The sequence below is a fragment of the Panthera onca genome, chromosome A1, assembly GCF_046562875.1.
Source record: "Panthera onca isolate mPanOnc1 chromosome A1, mPanOnc1 haplotype 2, whole genome shotgun sequence".
Taxonomy (NCBI): domain Eukaryota; kingdom Metazoa; phylum Chordata; class Mammalia; order Carnivora; family Felidae; genus Panthera; species Panthera onca.
In genome coordinates this window covers 229,732,398-229,758,428 of record NC_138339.1, presented here as the reverse complement: position 1 = coordinate 229,758,428, position 26,031 = coordinate 229,732,398, and the positions used below count along the sequence as shown (strand labels likewise).

Sequence of the window (26,031 nt, the reverse complement as noted above, 5' to 3'; positions counted from 1 at the left end):
TAGGTAACTTTAAGCAAAAATGCCAACATGAAAAACCCCCTGAAGTATTGATATTAGATAAATGAGAAAAGAGAAATGAACATAAAGCTTCTACATGCGCCTAACCCACATGGGTGGCATATGTACATGTACACTCAAGTTTGGCCTACACTTCTGACGTGAAGTAGCTATGTGCCCCCCACCCCACATACAGGAATTTAGGGATATGTAGTCCAGTTATGGAAACAACATGGCCGCCCCTGAAAATGATAATTCAGTTTGCATAGCAATTTTGAGGCATATAGTATGTGCTAAAAACTGAAAACTTTGTTAGGCAGTGAGAGACTCAAAACTGGTAAAGTAAGTTCCTCTCCATAAGAGGGGCACGATATACTACGGGATAAAGGAAGATATCTATAATAAAGTGTATATATATATATACATATATATATATATACACTTTATTAGAGATATATAATATATATCTATATATGATATAGATATAAAAATATGTGTTATATTTTATAATCATAAAATCTCATAAATACTACAATAGGGATACGCGTAAGATGCTTTGGGAAAGTTCATACTTCGGAACAACTTTGGAGGGGATCCTGAAAGTTCTCACGGAAATGACTTTTGTAACGGGTGTGAAGAGTGAGGAAGTGAACCAGGAGAGAAATGGCATTTCAGAGGCAGAGAACAGCACAGGCTGAAGGAAGAGGCCTCAGTGTCTTATTACCTCAGAAGTCAGGGCTGCCGGGCGCCATGTTCCTGACAGAGTACGCAGCAATTCTAAAAAGTAAAGGAGAAGCGTCCTCTGCCTGTGCTTGATCTGAAACCGCGTTGAATGATTTAGTTTGCTCATTTGCAGCACTGTATTGTATGCCGCCGATAAATACGCCACACTTTTTATCTATCTTATGTTTCAAGGATGTTTGGGTGGTTTCCAGTTTGGGGCTGTTACGAAGAATGCTTCCGTGAATATTCTTGTCTGAGTCTCTTGGTGCACATGTGCGTGCATTTCCGTGGGCACAAGCCTACAAGTCAAACTGCAGACTGGTCAGGTTTTTAAGGCTTCGACTTTACCAGACAATGCCAAAGGGCTTCCCAAAGCAGTCGCTCCAAGGAACACCCTACTAGTATGTGAGACTTTGCACAGCCTCACATCCTCACCACATAGTTTATGATGGTGTTGTGTTTTTTTAGGTTTATTTATTTATTTGGAGGAGGGAGGGTCAGAGAGAGAGAGAGAAGGAGAGAATCCCAAGCAGGCTCCATGTGTAGTGCAGAGCCCCATACGGGGCTTGATCTTACAACCTCAAGATCATGAACCGAGCCAAAAACAAGAGTCCCATGCTTATCCAACTGAGCCACCCAGGTGCCCCAGTAGTTTTTTTTTTTTTTTAATTATAGCCATACTGGTAACCTGTAGTAATATTTCTTGTAGTTTTAATTTGCATTTCCCTGCTAACTAATTAGATTGAATATCTTTTCAAATGTGTTTTTGGCCATTGGTGTATCTGCTTTTGTTATGTGTCTGTTCAGTCTCTTGTTCATTTTCTATTTATTGTTCCTATTGTCCTCATTATTTTGTAGGACCTCTCTCCCCCCGCTCCCCTCCACACACACACACACACACACACACACACACTCACGCACACATGCACACACTCACACACATATTCTAATTATAAACTTTCTGAAACATCTTCTACTCTGGAGCTTGCCTTTAAACTTTCTTTTTTTTTAATTAAAAAATGTCTTTTAAGGTTTATTTAAATCCAAGCTAGTTAACATATAGTGCAGTAATTGTTTCAGGAGTGGAATTTAGTGATTAATCACTTATATATAACACTCAGTGCTCACCCCAGCAAGTGTACTCCTTAATCTCCATCACCCATTTAGCCCATACCCACCCAACACCCTGCCAGCAACCCCTCAGTTTGCTCTCTACATTTAAAAGTCTCTTATGGTTTGTCTGTCTCCCTGTTTTTATCTTATTTTTCCTTCCCTTTCCCTATGTTCATTTGTTTTGCTTCTTAAATTCCACATAGGAGTGAAATCATATGAAATTTGTCTTTCTCTGATGACTTATTTCCCTTAGAATAATACGTTGTTTCCAATGGCAAGATTTCATTCTATTTGATTGCTGAGTAACATTCCATTGTATGTGTGTATATACACCACATCCTTCTTTATCCATGGACATTTGGGCTCTTTCCATAATTTGACTATCGTTGATGGTGCTGCTATAAACATTGGCGTGCATGTGCCTCTTTGAATCAGCATTTTTGTATCCTTTGGATAAATACCTAGTAGTGTAATTGCTGGGTCATAGGGTGGCTGCACCAGTTTGCGTTCCCACCAGCAGTGCAAAAGTGTTCCCTTGTCTCCACATCTTTGCCAACTTCTGTTGTTTCTGAGACATCTTCTACTCTGTAGTTTGCCTTTACACTTTCTTAATGGTTTCTTTTTTCTTTTTTTTTTCAATAGAACTTATTAATTTTAATATAACCTAATTTAGCTCTTTCCTATATGATTAATGTTTTTTTCTCTATTTTTTGTATTCTCCTTAAAATCTCTACCCCAAAGTCATAAAGACTTTTTTCTATATTATCATCCAGAAACTCTATCGTTTTACCTTGGGTATTTAAATATAATTCACCCAGAAGTACCCATCCCCAACCACTGCTCTGTAGTGCTACTTGTTCGTAAATTAATGTTCACATCTGTCTGTCTTTTTCTGAAGTTTCTATTCCATTTGGCTGGTCTATTGTTCACCCTTTGCCCCAATATTCACTCTCTGCCCAAATTATTGTACCATCATAATAGGTCTTAGTTTACAAATAAGTTCTCTTGCCTTGTTCTCCTTCTTCCAAACTGACCTGACTCTTCTTGTCCTTCTAGAAATATATTACTCATCTTAGAAACAACTTATTCATTTCTACACACTGTACATGCACATTCTTGGATTTCTATCGTAATTGCTTTGAAACTGTAGATCAATTGGGCGAAAGAATTAACATCTTTAAAATATTGTCTCCATTTATTTAAGTTTTTAATGTCACTCAGTAATTTTATATACTTTGCATAAATGTCTTGCAGATTGTTGTTAAATTTATTCCCAAATATGTGACACTGTTGATGCTATAGTAAAAGGCATTTTTTTAAATTTTATTGTCTAATTATTTGTTGCTGACATACAGAAATGACTTTGATTTTCAGAAAGCTTGCTAGATTTACTAGTCCTAATAATTAATTATCTTGGATTTTTCTGTTCACATTCATATTATTCATAAATGATGACAGTTTTATTTCTTCTCCTTCAATATTTAAACCATTGATTTACTTGCCTTGTCTCACTACATTTGCTAAGTCTCCCAGTACAATGTTGAATAGATGTAGTATAGTGGACATTGCTATCCTGTTCCCAATCTCAAAGGGAAAGCCTTCAAAAATCCACCATCAAGCATATTCTATACTGTTGGCTTTTATAGATATCCTTTATTAAATCAAGCAAGTTACCTTCTATTTTTAGTTTGCATAGTTATTTTAAAGTCAGAACCTGATAGCTCCATCTCTGGAGTCCCTGTCATAAGCGAAGTTAATGACGAATGGCAGACCAGGAGAAAATATTTGTGAGTTATAGACCAGAGGGCTAAGCTCTCTAAAGAATTCCGGTAACATTGCCAGATTTGATTTTCTCACACACAGTTCCAGACACTGTGTTCCGGGCCACTGCCGTCAGGAATGAAAGTTTCACCAGTCCAGGAGCATAAATAAGTATTTTTCATAAAGCTAAATATATTCCTTTTAAACGACTTTCTTTTTTCCTGTGGATATGTTTTCTGTAATTTTTAATGGTAAAATAGTATTTTTCTAATAAATCATTATTATAATACATAGTAATTTAGGGTTTTTAAATTTTTTCTTATTTGACAAACTAAAATATCAGTAACTTGTTGGAGGTCCGTCTACATTCTTTAATTGATTTGATGGTCTAAGGAATCTCTGACCAAATGTTTATCAGTAATCTTTAGGGTGTTGACAAAAAACAAAAAGGAGCCAGTGCATTGAGAGGGGGGTGGGGGAGGACCTTTAGAGAATATGGAAGAGGAAGTAAACCAGGGCAGTGAGACATCACAAAGCCATGGGAAAAATGGTTTCAACTTGGTGGCTGTGGTTAAGCTGTGTCAAATGCTACAAAAAAATTAAGTAAGATGAAGACTATAAAATACCTACTGCATTTAGTAACAAAGAAGACATTAATGGTGCTTATGGGAGACTTTCAGCAGAGCAGCAAGGCCAAAACCGAATGCTGTGGATTGAAGGAAGGCTGGTGAGGAAGTGGAGACATTGCCTTATTTGATTTTTCTTGGGAATTTAATTTTGAAGAGAGAAGTGGATTTCAGTTCCACTGTAGATATAGGATTTGGGTTGATGGGTTTGTTGGTTGCTTGCTTGCTTGATTGGTTTGTTTCTTTGTTTGTTTTGAACATGAGAGATGACTGAATAAAATTAACATCAATTTAAAAACCAGTGGAGGGGCATCTGGGTGACTCAGTTGATTAAGCATTGGACTCTTGATTTTGGCTCAGGTCATGAACCCCAGGTCATGAGAGCGAGCCCCACATCAGGCTCTGTGCTGAGCATGGAACCTGCTTAAGATTTTCTCTCTCTATAGCACCTTCTGCCTTTCCCCCCTGCTTATACACACTCTCTCTCCAAAATAAAACAAATGGACAAATGAACATTCGAAATATTGTTAAAAAAATAAAATAAAAACCAGTGGAGAGACAGTATATTAAAATATAGGATACAGAGATAATAATTAACGGAGAGAGATTCTGAGAAGATGAGATTAAATGGAATATAGAACACACATGGACAGTTTCACTATGGGCAGGAAAAGAGACCTTTATCCTTTGTGCATCATGAAAAAGCACCCAGGGCCTCAGTCTAGGATGGTGTGGTTTTTATGTGGCTCAACACCAACAGTCTGCTGAATGGTGTCCCATGGTCGTGTGAAACGCATCCCAGCTACACACATGCAGCAGTCTTGTCTGTAGGTAAATCTATAAGTTGATGGAACTAGAATTTGGGAGAATTGCCACCAAGAGGAAGAACAGCCGGTGAAAGTCCCTTGACACAGAGTAGTCAGCAAATTGGGGATGAATTAGAAGAGAGAGGGGAGAAGGGAAAATGGAGCGTTTTCTCTCCTCTCTACGTTTCCTATGCCAAGTTCCCAACAGGTGTCACCTTCACAAGCACCTTTTCCATGTTCCTCTTCCCTTTACCCACCACAGTGGTCATTCTGTGAGTTCACTGTGCCTAGGCAGCTTTCTTTAGGAAGAAGATAGCCTCTCAAACTCATACAGAACAAGGTGGCTGTTTAAATAGTAAAAGACAATATTTTAACCTAAAGGAATTCCTCTCTAAAGGTGAAATTTAGGCAGTTTATTGGTGGGTAGCACAGTTGTTTTGGGGGTAGAAGTGTTCCTTGTGCCCTTATATCCCTTATAACCCATGAAGGGCCACAGCATTCAGTTTTTGATCCACCTAAATGGACCCAGCAAAGGGAAACGTGGGGCTGAAATCCATTCCTGTTGATGATGATATTGACAATTTGAAGTTCTTGTTTTCTAATTTAAATCAACATGTATTGAGTCTATACTTGTTCCAGCTAGTTTGGCATTGTTTCCTCAAATCTGTTTATTCAAACATTGGACAATCATCTGAAGAGGGAGATAGGGTGATAGTTTCTGCAGAAAATTTGTGAGAGGGATCCTGAGGGACATTCATCTCAGGCCTGAGGGCCTTAGATGGTCGGTTTGTCCCAGAAGAACATGAGAGAGAATAGGGCCCTAGAGAAATTCAGCTGAGGCAGCAATCTTTGAAATGACAAGGAGGTGGGTAAATGTATGAATGAAATTGGATCTGAATCCTATACATACTGATTGATATGCCCACACAATACTGTTGGGGCAGGGGGAGACCAAACAGAAGCACAACAGCATAAGATTTCTAAGTTTAAAAAACACCACACAAGAGGCCAATTCCTCTCCGCTCACCTTAACATAAAAGTTTTTTAGAAAGACTTTACTAGTTACTTGCAAACAAACAATAAATCATCCATCCCACAAAGGTGAGCTGTTAGTGATGCTCATACTCTTCCTAGAAATAGGAGAGCTTCTAAAAGGTGGATTCAGTGAATGAGCTGGATTCACCTTTGCTCTGCCTTGTAAATGTAGCTGCTGCTCCTCTTAGACATCCTGGCACCCGAGCTCCAGGTAGCAGTGGGCATTGTCTAACCTGTTGCCCTAGCATATAGCAGGCAATCAGTTAACATTTTTTGCACATTAAATAAATGTTTCTTCTGGTGCCGCTCTTTACACTAAAGACTAGTTGGCTCTTTAGTCAATGGCAGAGGCTTCATCTGCATCTGAACTGAGATCCACTAGGAGTGGTGCATTCGGGGAAATGGTCCCATTGGCCAGGATCCTCTGTGTCCCCCCCAACCCCCCCGGGGATTGTAGAGCTGTCATCTCTGGCATTAGTGTGGAGAGAATCTCAGCCAGAACACTAGGCTGAGGGGATAAGGGCTTTCTTTAGCTTCATGCAGGAGTACTATTGGCAAAAAATCAGAAAAAGCAAAGAGGGGCTTGCACACCTCCATGGGTTCTTAAACTGAGGACCTACAAAAGCATTTTCACCTGTTGTTTCCCAATAACACAATGATGGTGTTGGCAGGCAGCAAAAAAATGTCCTTGGACAGCAGTCCAGTTGGCTTCGAAAGGCTATCAAGGAGTCATTTAAAAAGCTCTTTGCACAGACATGTCCAGAATATTGACCAGAAGAGAGAAGAAGAAGCACTCACTGAGCAATTTTCTCTCACATGTTCGAACCTCCCCTCAGCTGTGTGTTTGGCAGGAGTCCCACAGAAATTGCTGCAGAAGCTATCAACATAGCTTTTATGTAGGCATCCTCCATTTTAGTAATCCCTAAGTTTCAATAAAAACGATCTCTTTCCACTTCCACAGATGGCAGGAAGACTAGACGGCAGGATACACTTTCTCCAGACGGCTATTGATTCTTTTTCAGTATGTGCCAAATATAGCGGGGATTCTTAATTATTTTTTAAATTATATATGACAGAAAAAGTAATAGATGGAGTGCTTGGAAGATTGAACGCTATTTTTGTTATTAAAATAAAAACATAAGCTTGCAATTTTGAGAAGTTTAAATCTTGAAAGGGCTCTTCTTACAATTCTTTTTATTCCCAAATGACCTATTAATTCATTTCTTCATTAAAAAAATTTGAGCATTAAGTAAGTGCCACGCACTTGGATAACAGGGATTTAGGATACCGAGGGCAAGGGGTAGGGGGTAGATTTCATTTATTTCTTTTCCTTCCACATAAAATTTATACCCCGAGGATATCTTCAGGAAGCTGCCATTCTTGAATGCAAACTGGGGAATTATGAGAAATGCAACTGATAAGTTCTCTTTACACATGGTCAGTCTTTCCATTCCCCTTCCCTCATTCTAACTTGCTAGATGTATTCCATTTTTCTTCCAGATGCAAGGAAATAATCTTGGTCTGTCTTGTCTGTGACAATTGATTACTTGTCTTGCTTTGAATCTGCTTCTCTGAGATGGGCATTTAGTTGGGTCCAGCCCTCAAGGAACTCAAGGTTATCTTCATGGTAAACTTCACAAAGGAACACAATGTATTGCCTTCAAAATATCTTATGCAGGCTCAGCTTTCTATTTCAAAATTGTCTTTAACCAAATGTTTAATCACCTCTTCTAAATCATTAATAAAATATTATTATTAGTGGTGAGGACGTTTTCATTGCTTATTTATCATTTACAACATCCCCCCCCCCCTTAGCTTTCAAAGCGATTTGAGGCTGCTTAAAATAGAAACCCTAAATGTCATATGGTGTTTCAAATAGAAAAACATGAATAGGTAGGGGAATTTTTATTATAGTCTCTGTTATTCCTTTCTTAGAAGTCACATAAAAAATTCTGCACTGCTGGGGCGCCTGGGTGGCGCAGTCGGTTAAGCGTCCGACTTCAGCCAGGTCACGATCTCGCGGTCCGTGAGTTCGAGCCCCGCGTCAGGCTATGGGCTGATGGCTCGGAGCCTGGAGCCTGTTTCCGATTCTGTGTCTCCCTCTCTCTCTGCCCCTCCCCCGTTCATGCTCTGTCTCTCTCTGTCCCAAAAATAAATAAAAAACGTTGAAAAAAAAAATAAAAAAAAAAAAAAATTCTGCACTGCTAAGGCACAGCAAGCTTTCATTCTACATTCGAGTTTCCTTCTTAAAGTCCTATTTTCTTACCTTGTGTTGAAATTACCTGCACACCAACATTAACTGAGGGCTTAACGTGGGCCAGGAACTCCCCGGTATTTCATAACATTAGCTTGTGAAGCTCCTGAGACACATCCATATTACATGAACTTTATTTTAAATGTGAGAAAACTAAATTTGTAGACTAAGTAGCTTTCTTGAAATCTAGTGAGTGGCAGAAAGAATGTCAACCCAGGCAGGTCTGATGGCATCCAGAGTACTTCATCACTAGTGAATACTTATGAATAATGAATGGGTCATATGCCGTTAGTGGATCGTGAGATCAATTTAGTGGATTGTGATCCCGTTCCGAGGGAATAAGATAGAATAGCAATGATCAGAGTACATCCCACATAGTAAAAGGCAAGTTATAATTCAAGAAATTTTGTTTTCAGTGTGTGCCTGTTTGTATGCTGAATTGTGATACAAGATATATGTCTGTGAGTTACTATCATAAAAAATTTCAAGGCTGCTACACTAGGATATACTAACTCTCACTCATTCATATTCCAAACACAGGGGGACAACTAGTTTTTTATAAACCTGCCCTCCACAGAAATCTTTACAAGAAAGAAGAGATTTAAAAATCTATGACTCAGTATGCCTCTCCCTGTGTGAATAGGCTTAACAAGCCAACTCCCAGAGCCATGCAGCAGAGTTTTCCTAAAATCGCCAGCCTTCCTTCACTGGTCTTACGCCAAGTTGCTAATAGTAAATCATTCATCTACCACTGCAACAATAGCAAAGAAAAATATTTTTTGCTTTGCTAAGAGCAAACATCCAACGGATAGAAAAGCATCCAAAGGCCGCCCTCCCCATCTACAGAAGGTGTAGCAGACGAAACAGCAGCAGCTTCTGGGGTCAAGTGTGTGTTGGCAGGTCCAGTCGTCTCCAAGACAGGGCCAGGCTCTTAACCTTTTTTTTTTTTTTTTTTTTAGTAGTGTTGTATTTATTAAAGGGAAGGGAAAATTAGACAAAGTGAATACAGACAATACAAAATATAATGTGTTTTCGAAGGTGTTAAACTATTTTTCCATGAATTTCCTACCTATAAAAAATGTCTTATTGTTCATATCCTCCCTCCCCTATACATGTATTTGAATCATCCCCTGACCCCAGAGGACCACTGTTAACTACTGTGTTATGAAGATACCAGTTGAATCGGGAACCTGAATTTCAAGGGGGGCATAAATCCTCTGTGAGGACAGATGCAAAACATAAGAGAAGGAAACATAAGAGAAGACAACAGCTGAATAGTGGCTACGTTGAATGAGAAAATGAAGAAAGGAATATAACTAACTTTGACAAAATTACTCTGTGGGTAAAATGATCAAAAACGTTCTAGAAATTTAGATGTAAGAGACATCTGTCAATTTTGAAAGAGTACTTTCCAGAAAACAAGAGATGTTCTTCATAAATACTCTAGTACAATTGTTGAAGTCATGTATTGTTTTAAAGGAGTGCCAGTCAAAACTTCACAGAAATTGACTGAGGGCGACTATACATTCAGGCATGACCACAGTTCATTATCACTAATTGAAGGGAGTGAGCGGTGTTGGAAAGGTGCTCCTAACCATGTTGCCACTGATGTTTGGCATCATGGCCAGGACTTTCCTTGGGTTGGAGGTATGATGTATTTTAATATAGCAGAGGGATAGAGAACAAACCTTCTGTGACTTTCCAGATGGATGTCTGCATTTAACTTCCTTATCTCTGAAACATAAAGGAAAATATCACCCATACATACATTGGTTGAATGAATACCTGAGATAAACCACTTGTGCAAATGGCCTGGGACACAGTAAGCTCAATGAGGGTTAGATATTATTACTTACTATTTATCCCTCCTAATTCAAATGTGGTTCCCAATTTCTAATTCACACTTAAAACTGTCCTTTTGCATATATATATTATGTCACTTCAAATCCTTCTCAGAAAGGATTAATAAGTAAATAAATTCATCTGTTTAATTCTGTTAGCTCGTGGCTTTACATTTCTGTTTCCAAGAGCGGACAACTCTTTGATTCCATACAAAAGTAGGATGATTGCTTTGGTTTTTCTTACTATTGCCTTCCTGAAATTAGTTAAAAAATGAACCTTGATTCTTGGTATAGCTGATGTTCGATATGACAATGATTGTTTAGAATGTTATAATTAAGAATACTATTCAAAGATATTGTACACTATGGATAGAATTAGACAAACTCAATTCAAAGGGTCCTTTTGAAAATTAAAGGGAATGCCATGAAAAGAATTTGGCCATATTAACACTTTCATTCTATTACCTGAGACTACTTTCCCCTCTTTCACATAGATTTTGCACTGACCAAGGGCAGTACAATCACTTCTCTGTGCCCAAAAGGATACTTTCCCTGTGGAAATCTTACCAAGTGCTTACCCCGTGCTTTTCACTGTGATGGTGTGGACGACTGCGGGAACCAGGCTGACGAGGATAGCTGTGGTGAGTCCTCCGCTCAGCTCCAGACATCCACCTCCCCTTGTGAATGCCCCCAAACTGTGCGTGGACCAAATAATAACTGTCACGAAAGGGAAGAGATGATTTGATATTCTATAGGGAATCCTACTGTAACACAAATAATTGTTCCCCGATTTGTTTGCGATGATGACCAGAATTTTTTACAGGTAGAGGTTGCTTAAATCAGAAATACAAGTGTGATAAAAACTGAAATCATATTTTGAAAGCTACTTGATGCTCATATTCTAATTTTAAGTGTCTTCCTATAGACTACCTCTTTTTTTGGCTTGGTAATTTGGTGCAGTTACACGAATACCCATAAAGCGTGAATGGTTCCTGCCTAGAGAATTAATTCACTGAGTTAAACCTACAGTGAGTACCCACTATGTGCCAGGTGCTGTCTCACTCACCCAGACACAGCAGGCTCAAGAGAGACAAGGTCTTGCCCTCATGGAGTTCACGTGGACCTTGTGAACAAGGAGGACAATAACCCTGTACGGAACGAAGTTAAATATTAAATGCATTCAAATATTAATATTTATTCAAACGTTAAATATTTTAGAGCATGATAAGTGCCATAAAATATTGAAAAAAAAAAAGGGGCGCCTGGGTGGCGCAGTCGGTTAAGTGTCCGACTTCAGCCAGGTCACGATCTTGCGGTCCGTGAGTTCGAGCCCCGCGTCAGGCTCTGGGCTGATGGCTCGGAGCCTGGAGCCTGTTTCCGATTCTGTGTCTCCCTCTCTCTCTGCCCCTCCCCCGTTCATGCTCTGTCTCTCTCTGTCCCAAAAATAAATAAAAAACGTTGAAAAAAAAAATTTAAAAAAAAAAAAATATTGAAAAAAAAAAAAAAAGATGATGGGGTAGAAAGTGACCTGAAGTGAAGCCTATTTTAAAAAGGCAACCAGAGAAAACCTCCCTGAGATTATAATGTTTGAACTGAAAACTAAACCAAGAAAAATTGTGGACGAACCGAGTTGCAGGCAAAGGAAACAGCAACTGGAAAAGACCCTGAGGCTCAACGAAGTAAGACAATGTGTTTGTGAGGCCAAAAGGCCAGTGTGGTTTGAGCAGAGTGAACAAAGATACAGAGGGTGAGGAGGTAAGCAGATACCAGATCACCAAAAGTCTTACAGGCTGTTTGAGGTCTGTATGCAGGGACCGTGTATATTGTCTAATATAACCTGTTTGTTTTTACTTGAATAAACTGATGCCAAATTGACATGTCTAGTTAGTGAGAGAGTAGACAACTAGAACCCAGATCTCTTGAATCTGAAAGAACCTTGTGAGTTTCCTATCGCACAGAACAGCCATTCTTTGATAGCACCTAACTAGCAATCCAAGGGAGACCACAAAGTCCAGGAATGCCAGGCATCTGTCTCTAGAATCTGCTTTCCTGCCCTTGAGGATTCACGTATGCTCCCCTCTCATGGAAACTTACGCCCTCACCTCCGGTGGATCATTCATACTTACCATTTAGGATGAGTTCAGGGACCCTTCTCACCTCAGAAGCTTGGCTTCCCTGGCCTCACTCCCCACCCTGAAGCTCTACCAGCAGTCTAGAATAAGCACTTTTTCTCCCTGTTACCATAGCATCCTGGCTGTACCTATACGGTTGTACTAAGGGCTGCCTCGTCTTTTCACTGTTCTTCTCATTATAGACATGAACTTCTTGAGAAGAGTTCTTATTTGTGCCTTATTTCTTTTGTTGTCATCAGAGCCTATAAGAGTGGGGTACATAGTAGGTGCCCAATCACTTCTCAGTGACGGGGGCAGCTGTCTGGATGCCAATGGGCAAGTCAACCAAATCCTCAGTGTTCCCTCTTCACTGCTTGGGAATCAGAGACCTGGCATATTTATCTACCTCGTGAGGATGTTCTGAACACAAGTTAAATAATTCATGTAAAGGCATCAAATAGAATCATTTAAAAAACCATTGTGGGTATTAATAAGAAATAGAAATCAGTTATAGGTTGTAGGCATCAGAAGGGAACTGTGGGCAACTATTTAAATTTACTTTTCCATTTGTATGAGCTTCAGTGTACTACGTTATAATACGTATCTTACCATTTTAATGGCATGTGCTAAAGTGATGATACTTCAAAATCAGGTTTCCTTTTTAAAAAGAAGATAATTTTCTTGCAGAAAAGGAGAAGGAAACTTGGCAAATAAGCAGAAACTTGGCAATTTCTGACAAATTGAGAAAATATTTTTCCACTCAATAGGACTAGGTATCCTTGATGAAAAGGAACTTTGTTTTTGCTTTATTAAAAAGGTCAGGTGACACATCTTTTATTATTAGTCATTACATCTATCAAGCATGTATCTACATATACATATGCAGCAATATGCATATGCCAAAACAATTCAGATTGTATTTTCTTCCGAGGACCTTAAAATTAAGATCAAACATTTCAACTGTCAGCACTAGAAACAAGTAGTATTTTTCAAGATGGATATAGGTAGGTAAAATAATCCTCTATTTCCATGATATATTTTATGAAGCATACATTTGAAATATTTGTAATTTTCCAAAAGGGAAAGGCTCCAGATGTTTGCCTAGCTTTTTGTCCCTTACCATTGATGTTACCATTCAACTACTGAAACAAATTTTTAATTGATTTCATTATCAAATTTTTATACTTTTGTTTTGTAATTTTATATTTGATTTATAGAATAACTGACACATATTCATCACCATTTCACAGGAGACACTAGTGGATGGGCGACCATATTTGGCACAGTCCATGGAAATGCTAATTATGTGGCATTAACACAGGAGTGCTGTAAGTGGTATTGATTCGAAGACTCAGTCTCAGCTTTGCGAGCAACATGATTTGTGGTGCATGGATTTATATGGGTAGTGTGGTCAATTCCCTTTAGAATTTCAGTTTCAGGTCAATGTCTTTCAGTGGTCAACTGCTCCGTTGTCTGCCATGGGATTGAAGACATGGAAAGAAACAACATATTCCATTCATGCTCATTTTATGTAGTAGCCTACGATTGTGAGAATATATAGATATTAAATAATTATGATAAATAATAAAGATATTTTTCCCTTTAACTACTTTCTTCAGTAGAGATATTGAACACCAACTACTTCTCAGCCCCTATGTAAAGGACTGAGAGTACAAGGATAAGTAAGATGTGGTCCAAGTCACAAATACTTCACATTGTAGCAGGAAAGGCAAAACCTCATGGAGACAGAGATGATACAATATAGTGAAGTATATTGTATATACAATATACAATATATACAATAAACTAGAAGGATGATGTTTGCACAAAGGAATGTGGAAGCCCACTGGAAGAAATGATGGTTGTCTCTGTGGAAAAAGATCCACAGAGACAATGACACTGACATGGACCTAGAAGGATGGCACCAGCCCATAGAGGATTCTGGGTGCACACTTTGGACTTTGGCCTCTACCCTGTAGATAGAATCATGTCTTTATATACACCTATATTACATACATGTGTATAATGTATACCTAGACATAATTATGCAGGTACATATACAATTATATACATATATTAGTATGTATATACAAATAGTAATATACATATATATTAAACACTATATTAACCTTATATTATGCACTTTATAATATCAGTTTATAATTGCCACTTATTACATACTTTATTGTGCACAGGTACATCATATATAAAAATTAGAACTTAAAAAGATTAAAAATAAACACAACTGTAAGTTCTCATATTTTCTTCCTGAGTCATAATGGGTCATCTTGTACACATCCCATTGTGGAGATCACTGCTGTACATGGTCGGCAACTACTGACACTGTGGGCTTATTTTCTTTTAATGAGGAGGAAGAAGCACATGAAAGGAAGGGTTTGTAAGAATGATTCTTCCATCAGAATCATAGAGAATGGATCAGAACAGTGGTTCCCAACCCCGGACAACTTTTGTCCCCAGAGAACACTTGTCAATGTCAAAAGACATTTGGGTTGTCACAACTGGGGGATGGCTCCTGGCATCTAGTATGCAGAGGACAAGGATGCTGTTTAGCATCCTACAATGCACAGGACAGCCCCCCCCCACAACAGAGAATGAGCCAACCCAAGTGTCAACCTTCCCAAGGTTGAGAACAAAGAACAGTGAGATACTGATCATTATGTTTCCTGCAATACTCCAGAGTAATACTAAGAATCTGATCCCAGAAAATGCCAGTGGGAAGAGTGAGAGAGACAGAGATGCAGAAGCATTTCTGAAGAAGAATCCAGAGCCTGTGGGTATGACTGATGTGCAGGTGAGGGAGCTATGCTCACGTCGCTGGTTTAGGCAGTAGGCCCAGCTTGGACTACATGGAATTCTTTTATTGGTAAATATGAGTTTCCATCCCCAGGCTTTCAATCTAATAACGCAAACACCATTTTTGCTGTCAATAAACGTTGAAGTGAACATTCTGAGCTTTAAGGAGTTGAGCTAATTAGCATAAACCTATAACATAGAATATTTTCAAAAACTCTATAAAAAAACTTTATAAACAACATAGAATATTTGCAAAAATTTTATACACTAGATACTTCCAAAACTTTATGCATCTTTTGAATTAAGCAGGTACTCAATAAAAGTTTGCTGAATTTACTAAAATTCCGTAAAATTGATTTTAGAAAGTTTGGTTAAGGGAATTTAAAAGAAACAGAGCAATTAGAAAGGATGTGTAAAGATCTAACTAAATAATAATACAAAAATTGGAAAAGAATCCTTTTTCTTAGCTCCATCAAAACAAATACCCACAGGATCAGAGGCAAAATCAAGTGCTCCATAAATATCACACCCCTTACTCTCATACACACACACACACACACACACACACACACAGAGTGATTGTCTCATGGGACAAGTTGGCCTGTTTTCTCCATAGATTTCTCACCCCTTTATATGCCATTATCTTAATAATTATGTAAGTTTCTTCACAGTAAATCCTGAATTTTTTTTTATCTGAATGTCTCAGATAGATGGATCTTTGGTTTTCTCAGCTTTATAGCTTCTCTACCATTTTTGTCTTCCACTATAACTTTATAGTAACGAAAAACAAAGAACCCAAATAAGACTGTATCCAACTTGGCTTATTTCAATAAGGCACAGTGGAGGCTACTGCATCTGTCTCTTCTCACAGCCCTAGGAGAAGTTTGAAGGGGGAAAAAATTGAATTGAATTTTAACCAACAAGGATTTACTGAGCAACCTCTTTGTGCCATTCAATTAAATTAAATCGACTCAATTATACCCATTGCAGATTTACTCTGTTGTATTAATGTTTTTCGTTGAGGAGAACTTAATCTTGCTTCACTACACACTTTTGTGCTACTTAAATCTTTCTGTGGTTTCTTTCTAATCACTTATTAAGTGCCTCTGAAATGACCACTGGAAGCTAGAACCGAAATGAAATGCCACATTAGTCTATGATGGACTAGGAGACAATTCTTTGCTTTTAGTATGGACCCAAATTAGGCTACTAAAGAGGTAAATGTTATACATTCAATGAAGAGAGAACACTGTCAGTTATTAGAGATGAGGTCATAATTAAAGAAAAGTATTTTTTTTCCCAGTGAAATACTACTCTTTTGCCCCCTAGCTCTAAACCAGTATCCACAACCCTGTGACTGCAAAGGAACCGAATTGGAATGTGTAAATATGGGCTTAAAGTCTGTGCCAGTGATTTCCAGCAATGCGACATTACTGTGAGTAGAATTCATGTCTTGATGATATTTGCCCCTGAAACCATATGAAAACCATGTAGTCCAATCTAAACTCCCCTTGTTGTGTTTTGTGTTACTTATATATTAGCAAAATCATAGAAGTTCCCCTTAAAACTACCAGAAATCAGAGAATCCCACATGTTTCTTCTCCAGGGAAGGCAAGTTTTTAAATGCTGTGTGTTAGATTAGCCTGGTTATCGTGGAGCTCACAAATGTCTCTGGTCTGCAGTGCTGATTTTCAGTTACTTTCCGATTCATTGTTTTTACTAAAATGCGAGTACCATACAACTAAAAATGAAAATAAAAAAGGAGAGCACTAGCTTATTCTACCTCATTGTAAATGGTGGCAATTGTCCAAGACTGCAAAGATATAACAAAGATATAAAAAATCCATGAAGCTGGCTATGTCGTCACTGTAAGTTTGCCTGTACTTTGTAAAAATGTTTTGAGAGCCTCCAGAATTTGCAGTCATATTATGATTTGAGCATGTGTGAGTTGGTTAGGAATTTTTGGTTTTCTTTTGTTTGTTTGTTTGTTGTATTTTATTAAATTACCCAGAGAGTAAAGATGTTAAATCTTCATAGACATTCTAATCTATGATACTAAATGGCCAAACTTGTCAGATACTTGCAAACTGCTTTAATTTTGCCTTATGCACTTCTCTTTCTCACACGAGAAAGTTTTCAGTTACTAGGGTCATTTTCAAATGTGCGGGAAGTAGCAAGGAGTATCCATAAATATCCTGTTTTCAGTCATGCACTTTCTAGGGAAAAGTTTTCTTGGTCATAAAACCCATAATGAAGTCTGCTTTACCTGTTATTTTAGGTCTCTTAAAGAAAACAAAATTCACAGTCTTCCAGATAAAGTTTTCATCAAATACGCAGCACTTAAACAGATGTAAGTAGCTATTCATAGTGTTTTTATGAAGAAATCCTTGTGATGTTTTAAGATGCCTTTTATCTTTAAGTAAAATGGAACATAAACTTAATAATCTTTATCATTAAACTTATTTTTCAAATGTAATTAAGATTAGGAAATAAAGCTTTGAAAACTAGTATATTATCTTTCCATTTCATAATTGAAAGTAGCTGAATTAATTTTATTTAAATTATTTTTAGAGAATTAAATTGAAGTTGAGATCAGGCATCTCAATAAGAAAACACATAGTTCCATTCCATGCTGTTTTCCAAGATCATTTGGAAAATGACACGGTAGATTCAGAGGCACTAGATATACTTCTTAACTTTAAAGGGGAATGTTAGGGGCGCCTGGGTGGCTCAGTAGGTTAAGCATCCGACTTCAGCTCAGGTAAGGATCTCGCGGTCCGTGAGTTGGAGCCCCGCGTCGGGCTCTGGGCTGATGGTTCAGAGCCTGGAGCCTGCTTCCGATTCTGTGTCTCCCTCTCTCTCTGCCCCTCCCCCGTTCATGCTGTGTCTCTCTCTGTCTCAAAAATAAATAAATGTTAAAGGGGAATGTTAGTACAGATAAGAAAGATCAGATCTTTTTTTTAAATTTTTTTCAATGTTTTTATTTACTTTTGAAGGAGAGAGAGACAGAGCATGAGCGGGGGAGGAGCAGAGAGAGAGGGAGACATAGAATTTGAAGCAGACTCCAGGCTCTAAGCCATCAGCACAGAGCCTGATGTGGGGTTTGAACCCACGAACTGTGAGATCATGACCTGAGCCGAAGTCGGACGCTCCACCGACCAAGCCACCCAGGTGCCCCAAGAAAGATCAGATCATTTAAAACACATAATGGTAGGATACAGACTGTCTCCCGGGATAATAGAAACAAAAGCTGCAATCTTAGTGAAATCAGCGATAGTAGCATATCTGAGGAAAGAAAATGTTAATAAATAGGGCACAGTCCACAGTAAAGAAATGGTAGTCAGAGAGAAACAAAGTATCAAGATGCTTCCAGCACCTTCCAAGAAAGAAAACCAGGATCTGGGCGATGTAATCCCTAGACGAGTCTCATTACTTGCATGAACTATCTTTTGATAGAAATTCCCTTTATTTTGATTCCCTGCTCACCAAACAACCTTATGATGACTGCATTAACTTTCCAAATTACTCATATCAAAGTATTTGGACAGTTACCTCGGATAGGGTATTAGAATGTTCCTTTTGGTGGAATTGGATACCTCCCATTTAAATAAAGACATTGAGAATATTCAACCTCTTGTCAGTTGTTACTCTATGGCAGCCCCTCCGAGCCCAGTCATTCTGGGATAACGAAGAGATCAAGTTTCTACAATTGCCAAGATGGTCATTAGACCAGATTTAAAAATTAACAAGGTAATGTTGTAAGGCTCCTTAGCAGCACAATTATACCGTTTTATCCTTCACAGTCAGCATAGAAAGTTTCTAGAAATGCGAAGTATGTTAATATCTAGAAATGTAAAATATGTTAAAAAGAATAAAAATAATCTGATCCTCTGCTGATACCGGACAAACAGATTTGGCATAAAATGCCATCAAAATTCAATGCTGTGCATGAACTTAGGTACAGATTTTCTCGCACAAGAAAAGAAGTCGCTGAAGGAAGTCGATTAGTGAGGTAGAATCTTATGTGAACAGAGATAATCATGCCTGGGTTTGATCACAGCCTCTGTCAATGCCATCCGCAGTCACGACCTTCTGCTCCATTGTGGGGTGTGTTGTCATGTTCACATTGCCGCAGGGGAGTAGCTATGCAGTGACTCTGGGTTTCCAGATGAATCTAGAGAGGAAACCCTAACTATACTGCTGTTACTCTTACTGGAAATTCTTGGAATCACCACATGTTCATCCTGTGAGTCAATACAGTTCTTGCACGGCCTGAATAATGCTCAACGGAGGGGGGGAAAATGGCACTAACAGAAAGGAAGGAAAAAGATTCATGTTGTAGAGTACCTGTTTCAGTTCTGTTATCTAGAGTCATAGAAGTTTTATGAATTTCTAATTAAGTGCTCTTATTGTTCACAAGGTAACTAAAGTCTGCAATGGTTAAATGATTTAACTAAGATCTATGACTAGTAAGCAGAAGAGCCAGAGTGAAAGCCCATATATTCTGATGCTCAGTGCAGTGTTTATTTTACAATAGCCAGGAACCAGAGATGGATGTTGTTCTAGCATCAGACTGAATGTTCTACCAACACATACTGTCCTGCCCCACGCAGAACTCCCTTTTCTACATGTGCCCTCTAATTTGGGACAAACTGACTTCTGGGAAGGCAGAGAGATCACCAGAGGATCAAGCAAAGGAGGGGTACATTTCAACTTCTCCTACCAAGTCCTTTTGTAGACCACTGATTTATGTCCATACTTATCTCTGATAGTATCGGCTAGCCCACGTAGGGGAAGGATATGGAATCACTAATTTTGATAATCCAGGCCCCAATTTCTCCTAGTGAAATAAAATAGGGATTGACCTTAATTGCCAGGTCAGCTGGAAAGTTCTCCAAGTAAATGTTTACTTCTACTTTGAGAAAACTTAGATGCCACATCATCACCCAGCTGAAGCTCTCCTGATGCAAGGTGCTATTTGATGCTATTTGAATCAACGAGGTAAGCTGATTCTCCCAGAGGCTCAGAAAAAAAGATTAGGGGACCCTCATCAGGAAACACTCACTAAGTGTTTATCCTAGGCAGAGTACAGCACAGTTCCTTATATTTATATATCACCTTTTAAAGTTCACAAAGAATCCCAACATTTGGAATTCTCACTCGGACTTTGAGCCCCATAATCTGCGAAGTGGGGGTGGGCATTACAAGGTTCTTTCAGGAATGAGGATACTTATTCTAGAGAAGAGGGATTATTTGTTCAAAGGCAGTCAGCTGACAAGTATTAGATCTTGGCCTCAAAGCCAAACCTCTGACTGTGATCTTTTGGAAGCTTAACTGCTTGGTCCAGTCTCAGAATATTGTTCCTGTTGATGAAAACGTCCATTAACCAAGCTTTGATTTGAACATAACACAGGGTCTTTACAACCATTACTTAAGTATCATAAAGCAGCTCATGAGCTCAGCCATCCATCCTTAAACCTCCTACCCCCACCCCCTTTTCTCCACTCCTCAGTCGCCCCTGCCACTCCTTCTCCAACCCCCAGCCTCAGTCATGCCCTTCTCTCTCCTGTCCTTCCACTCTTACCTTCTCCTTCCCTATTCTGCATTACAACATCCCAAATAGCCGATGTGGCAAAACCAAAACCATCCCCAGGAAAAGGTGTCTGGGGAAGGAAGAAATGAACAACTCCCAGGATCCTTGGAAACATCCCGCAGGAGGGTAAAAGCTGACAAAACCACATAGTCATTCATTCTTTCAACAAACATTTGTCGATACCTGCCAGGCTCCAAGTACTGAGGATACAGCAGTGAACAACACATGTGAAAAGCCCTCTCTTCATGGAGTTAAAGGTGCAGTGGAGGAGGATAGGCAATAAAATAGAAAACACATAGTTTGTTAGATACTGATGAGAGCCATGGAGTAAAATAAGCCAGGAAGGTCATGAGGGTGCGCTGAGCAGAAGAAACTTCAAAGAATACACCAATAAATTTTGTCCTGTCATGTAAATCTACTGCTGCCAAGGGTGTCTTTAAAGCTCCCCATCTTTCTTAGACTTACGCCATGAAACTGTTCAAAACACACCCAATCAGTCCTCTACTTAACTGTAATAGTTAAAGCTGGCTCTTATCACCCTGCATATTCCACGAGTCTCTTCCAGCAGACTTCTCCCCCAAAGGATGTGGTTTCAGATCTGATCATCATCCTGGTCACATTAATCTGTATATGTTCACCTACACTTGCCTTCCACGTAGTATCTAGAATAAATGTAATATTGTCACTGTGACATGGGCGGGGACGGACAGACGAAAGCTAGCAAGACTTCTTTTCTAAACTCTATATGCTCCAAGCTTATATTTGATATCTTGGTGGCTATTTCATACCCATAACTCTTAGCGGTCATGCTTCTAAAATTCCCCATCCCGTGCCATAGGTGTTTCTGCAAAGTGATGGCGTCTCCATCCTGCATCTGTGCACTTGACATTTGAGACCTAGTTGTAGGTCCATAAATGTAACCCTGTTCAGTTTCAACCTGTTAGATTCAGCTTTTCTTGTCAGACTGTAATGAACTTTTTGGAAAATTCAACATATTCACTATGACTGTGCTGAATATTCATATAAATATGAATATGACTGCTGAGAGGTCCGCATTCTGTCACCTGAAAATTGGATGAACCATCTTTACTCAAATCGTGGAGTAAAATATTGAAGAGGACAGTGCCAAATACTCTTTCCAGAGCCCTTCATCACTGTCCTTCAAACAATGTGTATTATTCTTTATTTTGGCCACAAACGCATCAGAAAGCCACTTGATCAATGCATGCTAGACATATAAGCAGTGTCAGCCACCGTTGGTGTTGGACTGATCGGTTTTTCAAAAAAGAAAATAAAGTTAGTCTGACGTGACTGGTTTCTCATGAAGTGCCCTGTTCATTTTCTTCTTGAGGTATTCACAGGCGGTTTCCTAAATAGCTTGTTTTGTGATTTTGCCCAGAACCCACATCAAGCACATCTTACTATACAAATTGGAATATATCCTAAGAGATCATTGACTCTAATGTTGAGTGAGTCTGTGGTCTAGAATGTTCTAAATAGTCAGTGGGTTGAGGTCATTTAGGCAACCAGAAGAGTAAGTTCATAAATCAAAATGAAATTTTAATTGCCAAATAAATGTTGTTGAACTTACCTGAATGTTTTTACTATTGGTCAGATTATTCATTTTAATAATCTTTTCAAAATATCAAGCCTTTCTAATGTGGGGGGTGGGGGGGAGGGAAGAGATTTAAGATGACCTTTCAAAGAAATAAAATAGACTTTAACAGTGACTATATTACTCTATCACCACTACCATGGAAACCAGCAGCAGCCTTCCTCCTCATTGTGACATAAACCTTACATAAATTAGGAATTTCTTCTTAAACATGGTTCTAGTTCAAAACAATCATTGGCAACAAAATATAATTCAAGGAGTCTGCCTGGCTCATGAATACAAAATGTTGCATTAAAAAATAGCCTATAAACATGCATGTCATTAAAGCATTTATTTGCTTTAGTTTCAGGTACATAAATTCCTGGCGTTTCTGCTTGAAAAGTCCTGACAGCTGAAACAGCAGGAATTCATGAACCAGTAAGTTATTCTTAGAAAAGCCATTCAGTGGAAAGTATATTAAATGGGCTCACATCTCGCCTCTGAATAAAAAGAGGACACCACTTGCCAAACTGTTACGGTTCCCAATTTCCCCTCGTAATCACCAAGCTACTATTCTACAAAGAAGCAAGGGGATACTACAGGATCAAGTTAAAATTCAGTAGCCTAAGTCTGAGACAGGGGACTTGGAGCTCCAGTTCTCTGGGAGGTGCCAGCAAGCTGAAGCCCAGCAGATGACTAGAGGCTCTTCCTTATTTAAAGTGTTGGGGTCTTGGGGCACCCGCGTGGCTCCGTCGGTTGAGCGTCGGACTTCGGCTCAGGTCGTGATCTCGCGGTCCGTGAGTTCGAGCCCCGCGTTGGGCTCTGTGCTGACTGCTCAGAGCCTGGAGCCTGTTTCAGATTCTGTGTCTCCCTCTCTCTGCCCCTCCCCCGTTCACGCTCTGTCTCTGTCTCAAAAATAAATAAACGGGGGCGCCTGGGTGGTGCAGTCGGTTAAGCGTCCGACTTCAGCCAGGTCACGATCTCGCGGTCCGTGAGTTCGAGCCCCGCGTCAGGCTCTGGGCTGATGGCTCGGAGCCTGGAGCCTGTTTCCGATTCTGTGTCTCCCTCTCTCTCTGCCCCTCCCCCGTTCATGCTCTGTCTCTCTCTGTCCCAAAAATAAATAAAAAACGTTGAAAAAAAAAATTTAAAAAAAAAAAAAATAAATAAATAAATAAATAAATAAATAAACGTTAAAAAAATAAGTAAATAAAGTGTTGGGGTCTCAATTCATGTCAGGGAAGGCAGATAGGCTGCACACGTCCAGTGAGTCATGCAAGTGGAAAGCACGGAGCCAAATGCACAATTTATGACTACGCCCATCTCTTCAAGATTGACAACATGTAGGTAAAATGTGCATGGCAATTTTGAATTCATTATATTTTTTAAAGTTTATGTATTTATTTTGGGAGAGAGAGAGAAAGAGAGAGAGAGAAAGCACATGCACGTGCGCAGGCGCACACGAGTGGGGGAGGGGCAGAAAGCGAGGGAGAGAGAATCCCAAGCGGCCCCGCCCTGTCAGCCCAGAGCCCCACACAAGGCTCCATCTCCCGGATGGTGAGATCATGACCTGAAGTCATGAGCTGAAGTCAAGAGTCAGACACTCAACCTACTGAGCCACCCAGGTGCCCCTTGCATTCATTATCTGGAATAAAATATAACTAACACTAGTTAGGTAGTAAATTTTATGTTTAAGAGGAACTTCAACGTACGTATATTATAGCATTGTATTATTTTTCTATTTCACTTACTATTGTAACATAATTCATTACATTCATTTTCATTACATCACTCCAAGGGCTTTGAAATGCCAAAACAGATATTGATCCGTACGGATTCATTCTATTCATAGCGGAACTTTAAAACCAAATGACAATGTATGCTGTAATGGGAAGCGTCTCCTCATAGACGTGGGGCGGGGCGGGGGGAGAGAAGGGATGGAATGACACGAGGTCTCAATGGGTTTCAAGTTTACTTGGTGAGATTGAAATTGGCGCTCTTTGTATCTTATGGATGTAATGCGTGTGCTGTAGTACCAACCTCTGCCACTTGGTGGAACACAGAGAAAATGACAATATCCGTTCAACACTTGGGTTTGAACTTGGGATGGATGGGTTTGCTGATAACTGGGAGCTGATATCGGCTTTACCTAGCTACCTTGAGGGCTGAGGGCTTCAATATCCTGGCACTCCTATAATGGCTTCATAATTCAAAGGCTGGGAAGCTTTGCTAGAGAATAGTTACAGTATAACAAAATTCAAAGTACAGCCAGCTGCCAAAGGAGCACGTGTTCTACTAATGGTTTTGCAGTGAAGTCTCCTAACAATTAAGGAAGTGTTGTGTGCGATTTTAGGAACTGAACCAGATCAAAATAAGAGCTAGGGAAGCCATTCAAAACACTATGTAGTCATTAGTCACTATTATTAGTGTGGATATTTCCTGCTCCTAAATACCTTGAGAAAATACGAATTCAAGGCTAAACTCCCACTGTATCATAAGCACAGGGAATGGAAATTATTTTACTTAGATACTCCCAACAGTGCTATTATTGAATCAATACTATATTGGTAAATTGCTTCAGGGGGTAAGTAAATCGTGACCCTGTGAGCTGAAGTTGAGATACTAGCCTCAGTTCCACTGTGGATGCCAGCTGTGACCTTGAGTACCTCACTAACTCCCTTTGTGCTTCCCGCTCAGCATCTCGCAATAGAAACAAATGAGACTTGCCCTCTCCTTTTTTCATGGGAATAGAATGAAGAGAAATGGGGAATTAAAGGTGGAACTCTGTGCTGAAAGAATAAAAAGCTCAGCAGTGAGACACGGGCCCGGGCCCATCTCACATGGCGAGCATCATCTGCAAGTCAGAATAAGAAAACTGCAACACAAGCCCACGTCCCTCCTCAAACTTGTCACCCGGGAGCTCAGCGGGGCAGACCAGAGACGCCCAAATCTCACTGCATGGTTGCCAGTGGGAGACAAGCGTTGGTTAGTTTCACAGCCATCTCATGGGCGACACCACCAGCACCCAACATAAGAATAGGACTTGGGACTTCATAAACCAGTTTCGCAAATTGTCTTTAGATGAACCAAGTGGAGACCATGTGCCACAACTCGTTAAAGTACCTACACCCTAATCACATGGCTCTTCTGTCTCATTCCCACCAGATTTCTTCAGCATAATTGTATTACGCACATATCACGGAGAGCATTTTTTGGATTACATAATCTGCAAATATTGTGAGTAACTTCTTTACAACTATGAGTACAATTTTAAGTAAAGATTAAAAGAGTAGAAATGGCACTTTTTAAAGGCTTGACTTGGCTATAGCAAAATGGGAGAAATAGGTTACCAGAAAGTACTTAGATGACTTATTAACCTATCGGAATTATTAAAAGATTCCTAGTTTTACCAGAAGACAGAAACAAAGGCTCTCCTTAACCTTGTCTTCTGAAGTTTGGGTCATTTCCACAATAGTTTAGCATTTTTTTTCTAACCCTTGCTAACTTACCTCTCTCTTTTCTTAAAATACTAATCTACTAAGGATGTGACCAAAAGTGACAGAAGCAAAAATCACCTACTCTTATACTCTTAACAGAATATAATATCCCAACACGTTATTTGTGGCCAGTTTGCTGGTCCTGTCCCCAGTGTCATACACACCAGGTTCGTGGTTATCTGTATCTTCTTATCCAGCTGAGTGCTTTCAGAAACAGATGTCCCTACTCCATAATCATCATCAGCGGCTCATATTCTGATTATATGTGA

The 26,031-nt window shown here is 39.3% G+C and overlaps 1 protein-coding gene across 3 annotated transcripts in view; it reads left to right on the top strand.

Moving 5' to 3' along the window:
* The window catches only part of RXFP2 (relaxin family peptide receptor 2), a 62,561-nt gene that overhangs the window by 7,608 nt on the left and 28,922 nt on the right, over positions 1-26,031 (top strand). For 2 of the 3 annotated variants that reach the window (XM_060637424.2, XM_060637421.2), the window contains exons 2-6: positions 10,651-10,797; positions 13,518-13,595; positions 16,411-16,516; positions 17,360-17,431; positions 25,431-25,502. In XM_060637424.2, coding sequence (XP_060493407.2) covers positions 10,651-10,797; positions 13,518-13,595; positions 16,411-16,516; positions 17,360-17,431; positions 25,431-25,502 — 475 coding nt within the window. The remainder of the gene's footprint in view (positions 1-10,650; positions 10,798-13,517; positions 13,596-16,410; positions 16,517-17,359; positions 17,432-25,430; positions 25,503-26,031) is intronic. The other variant, XM_060637422.2, reaches the window with a different exon arrangement.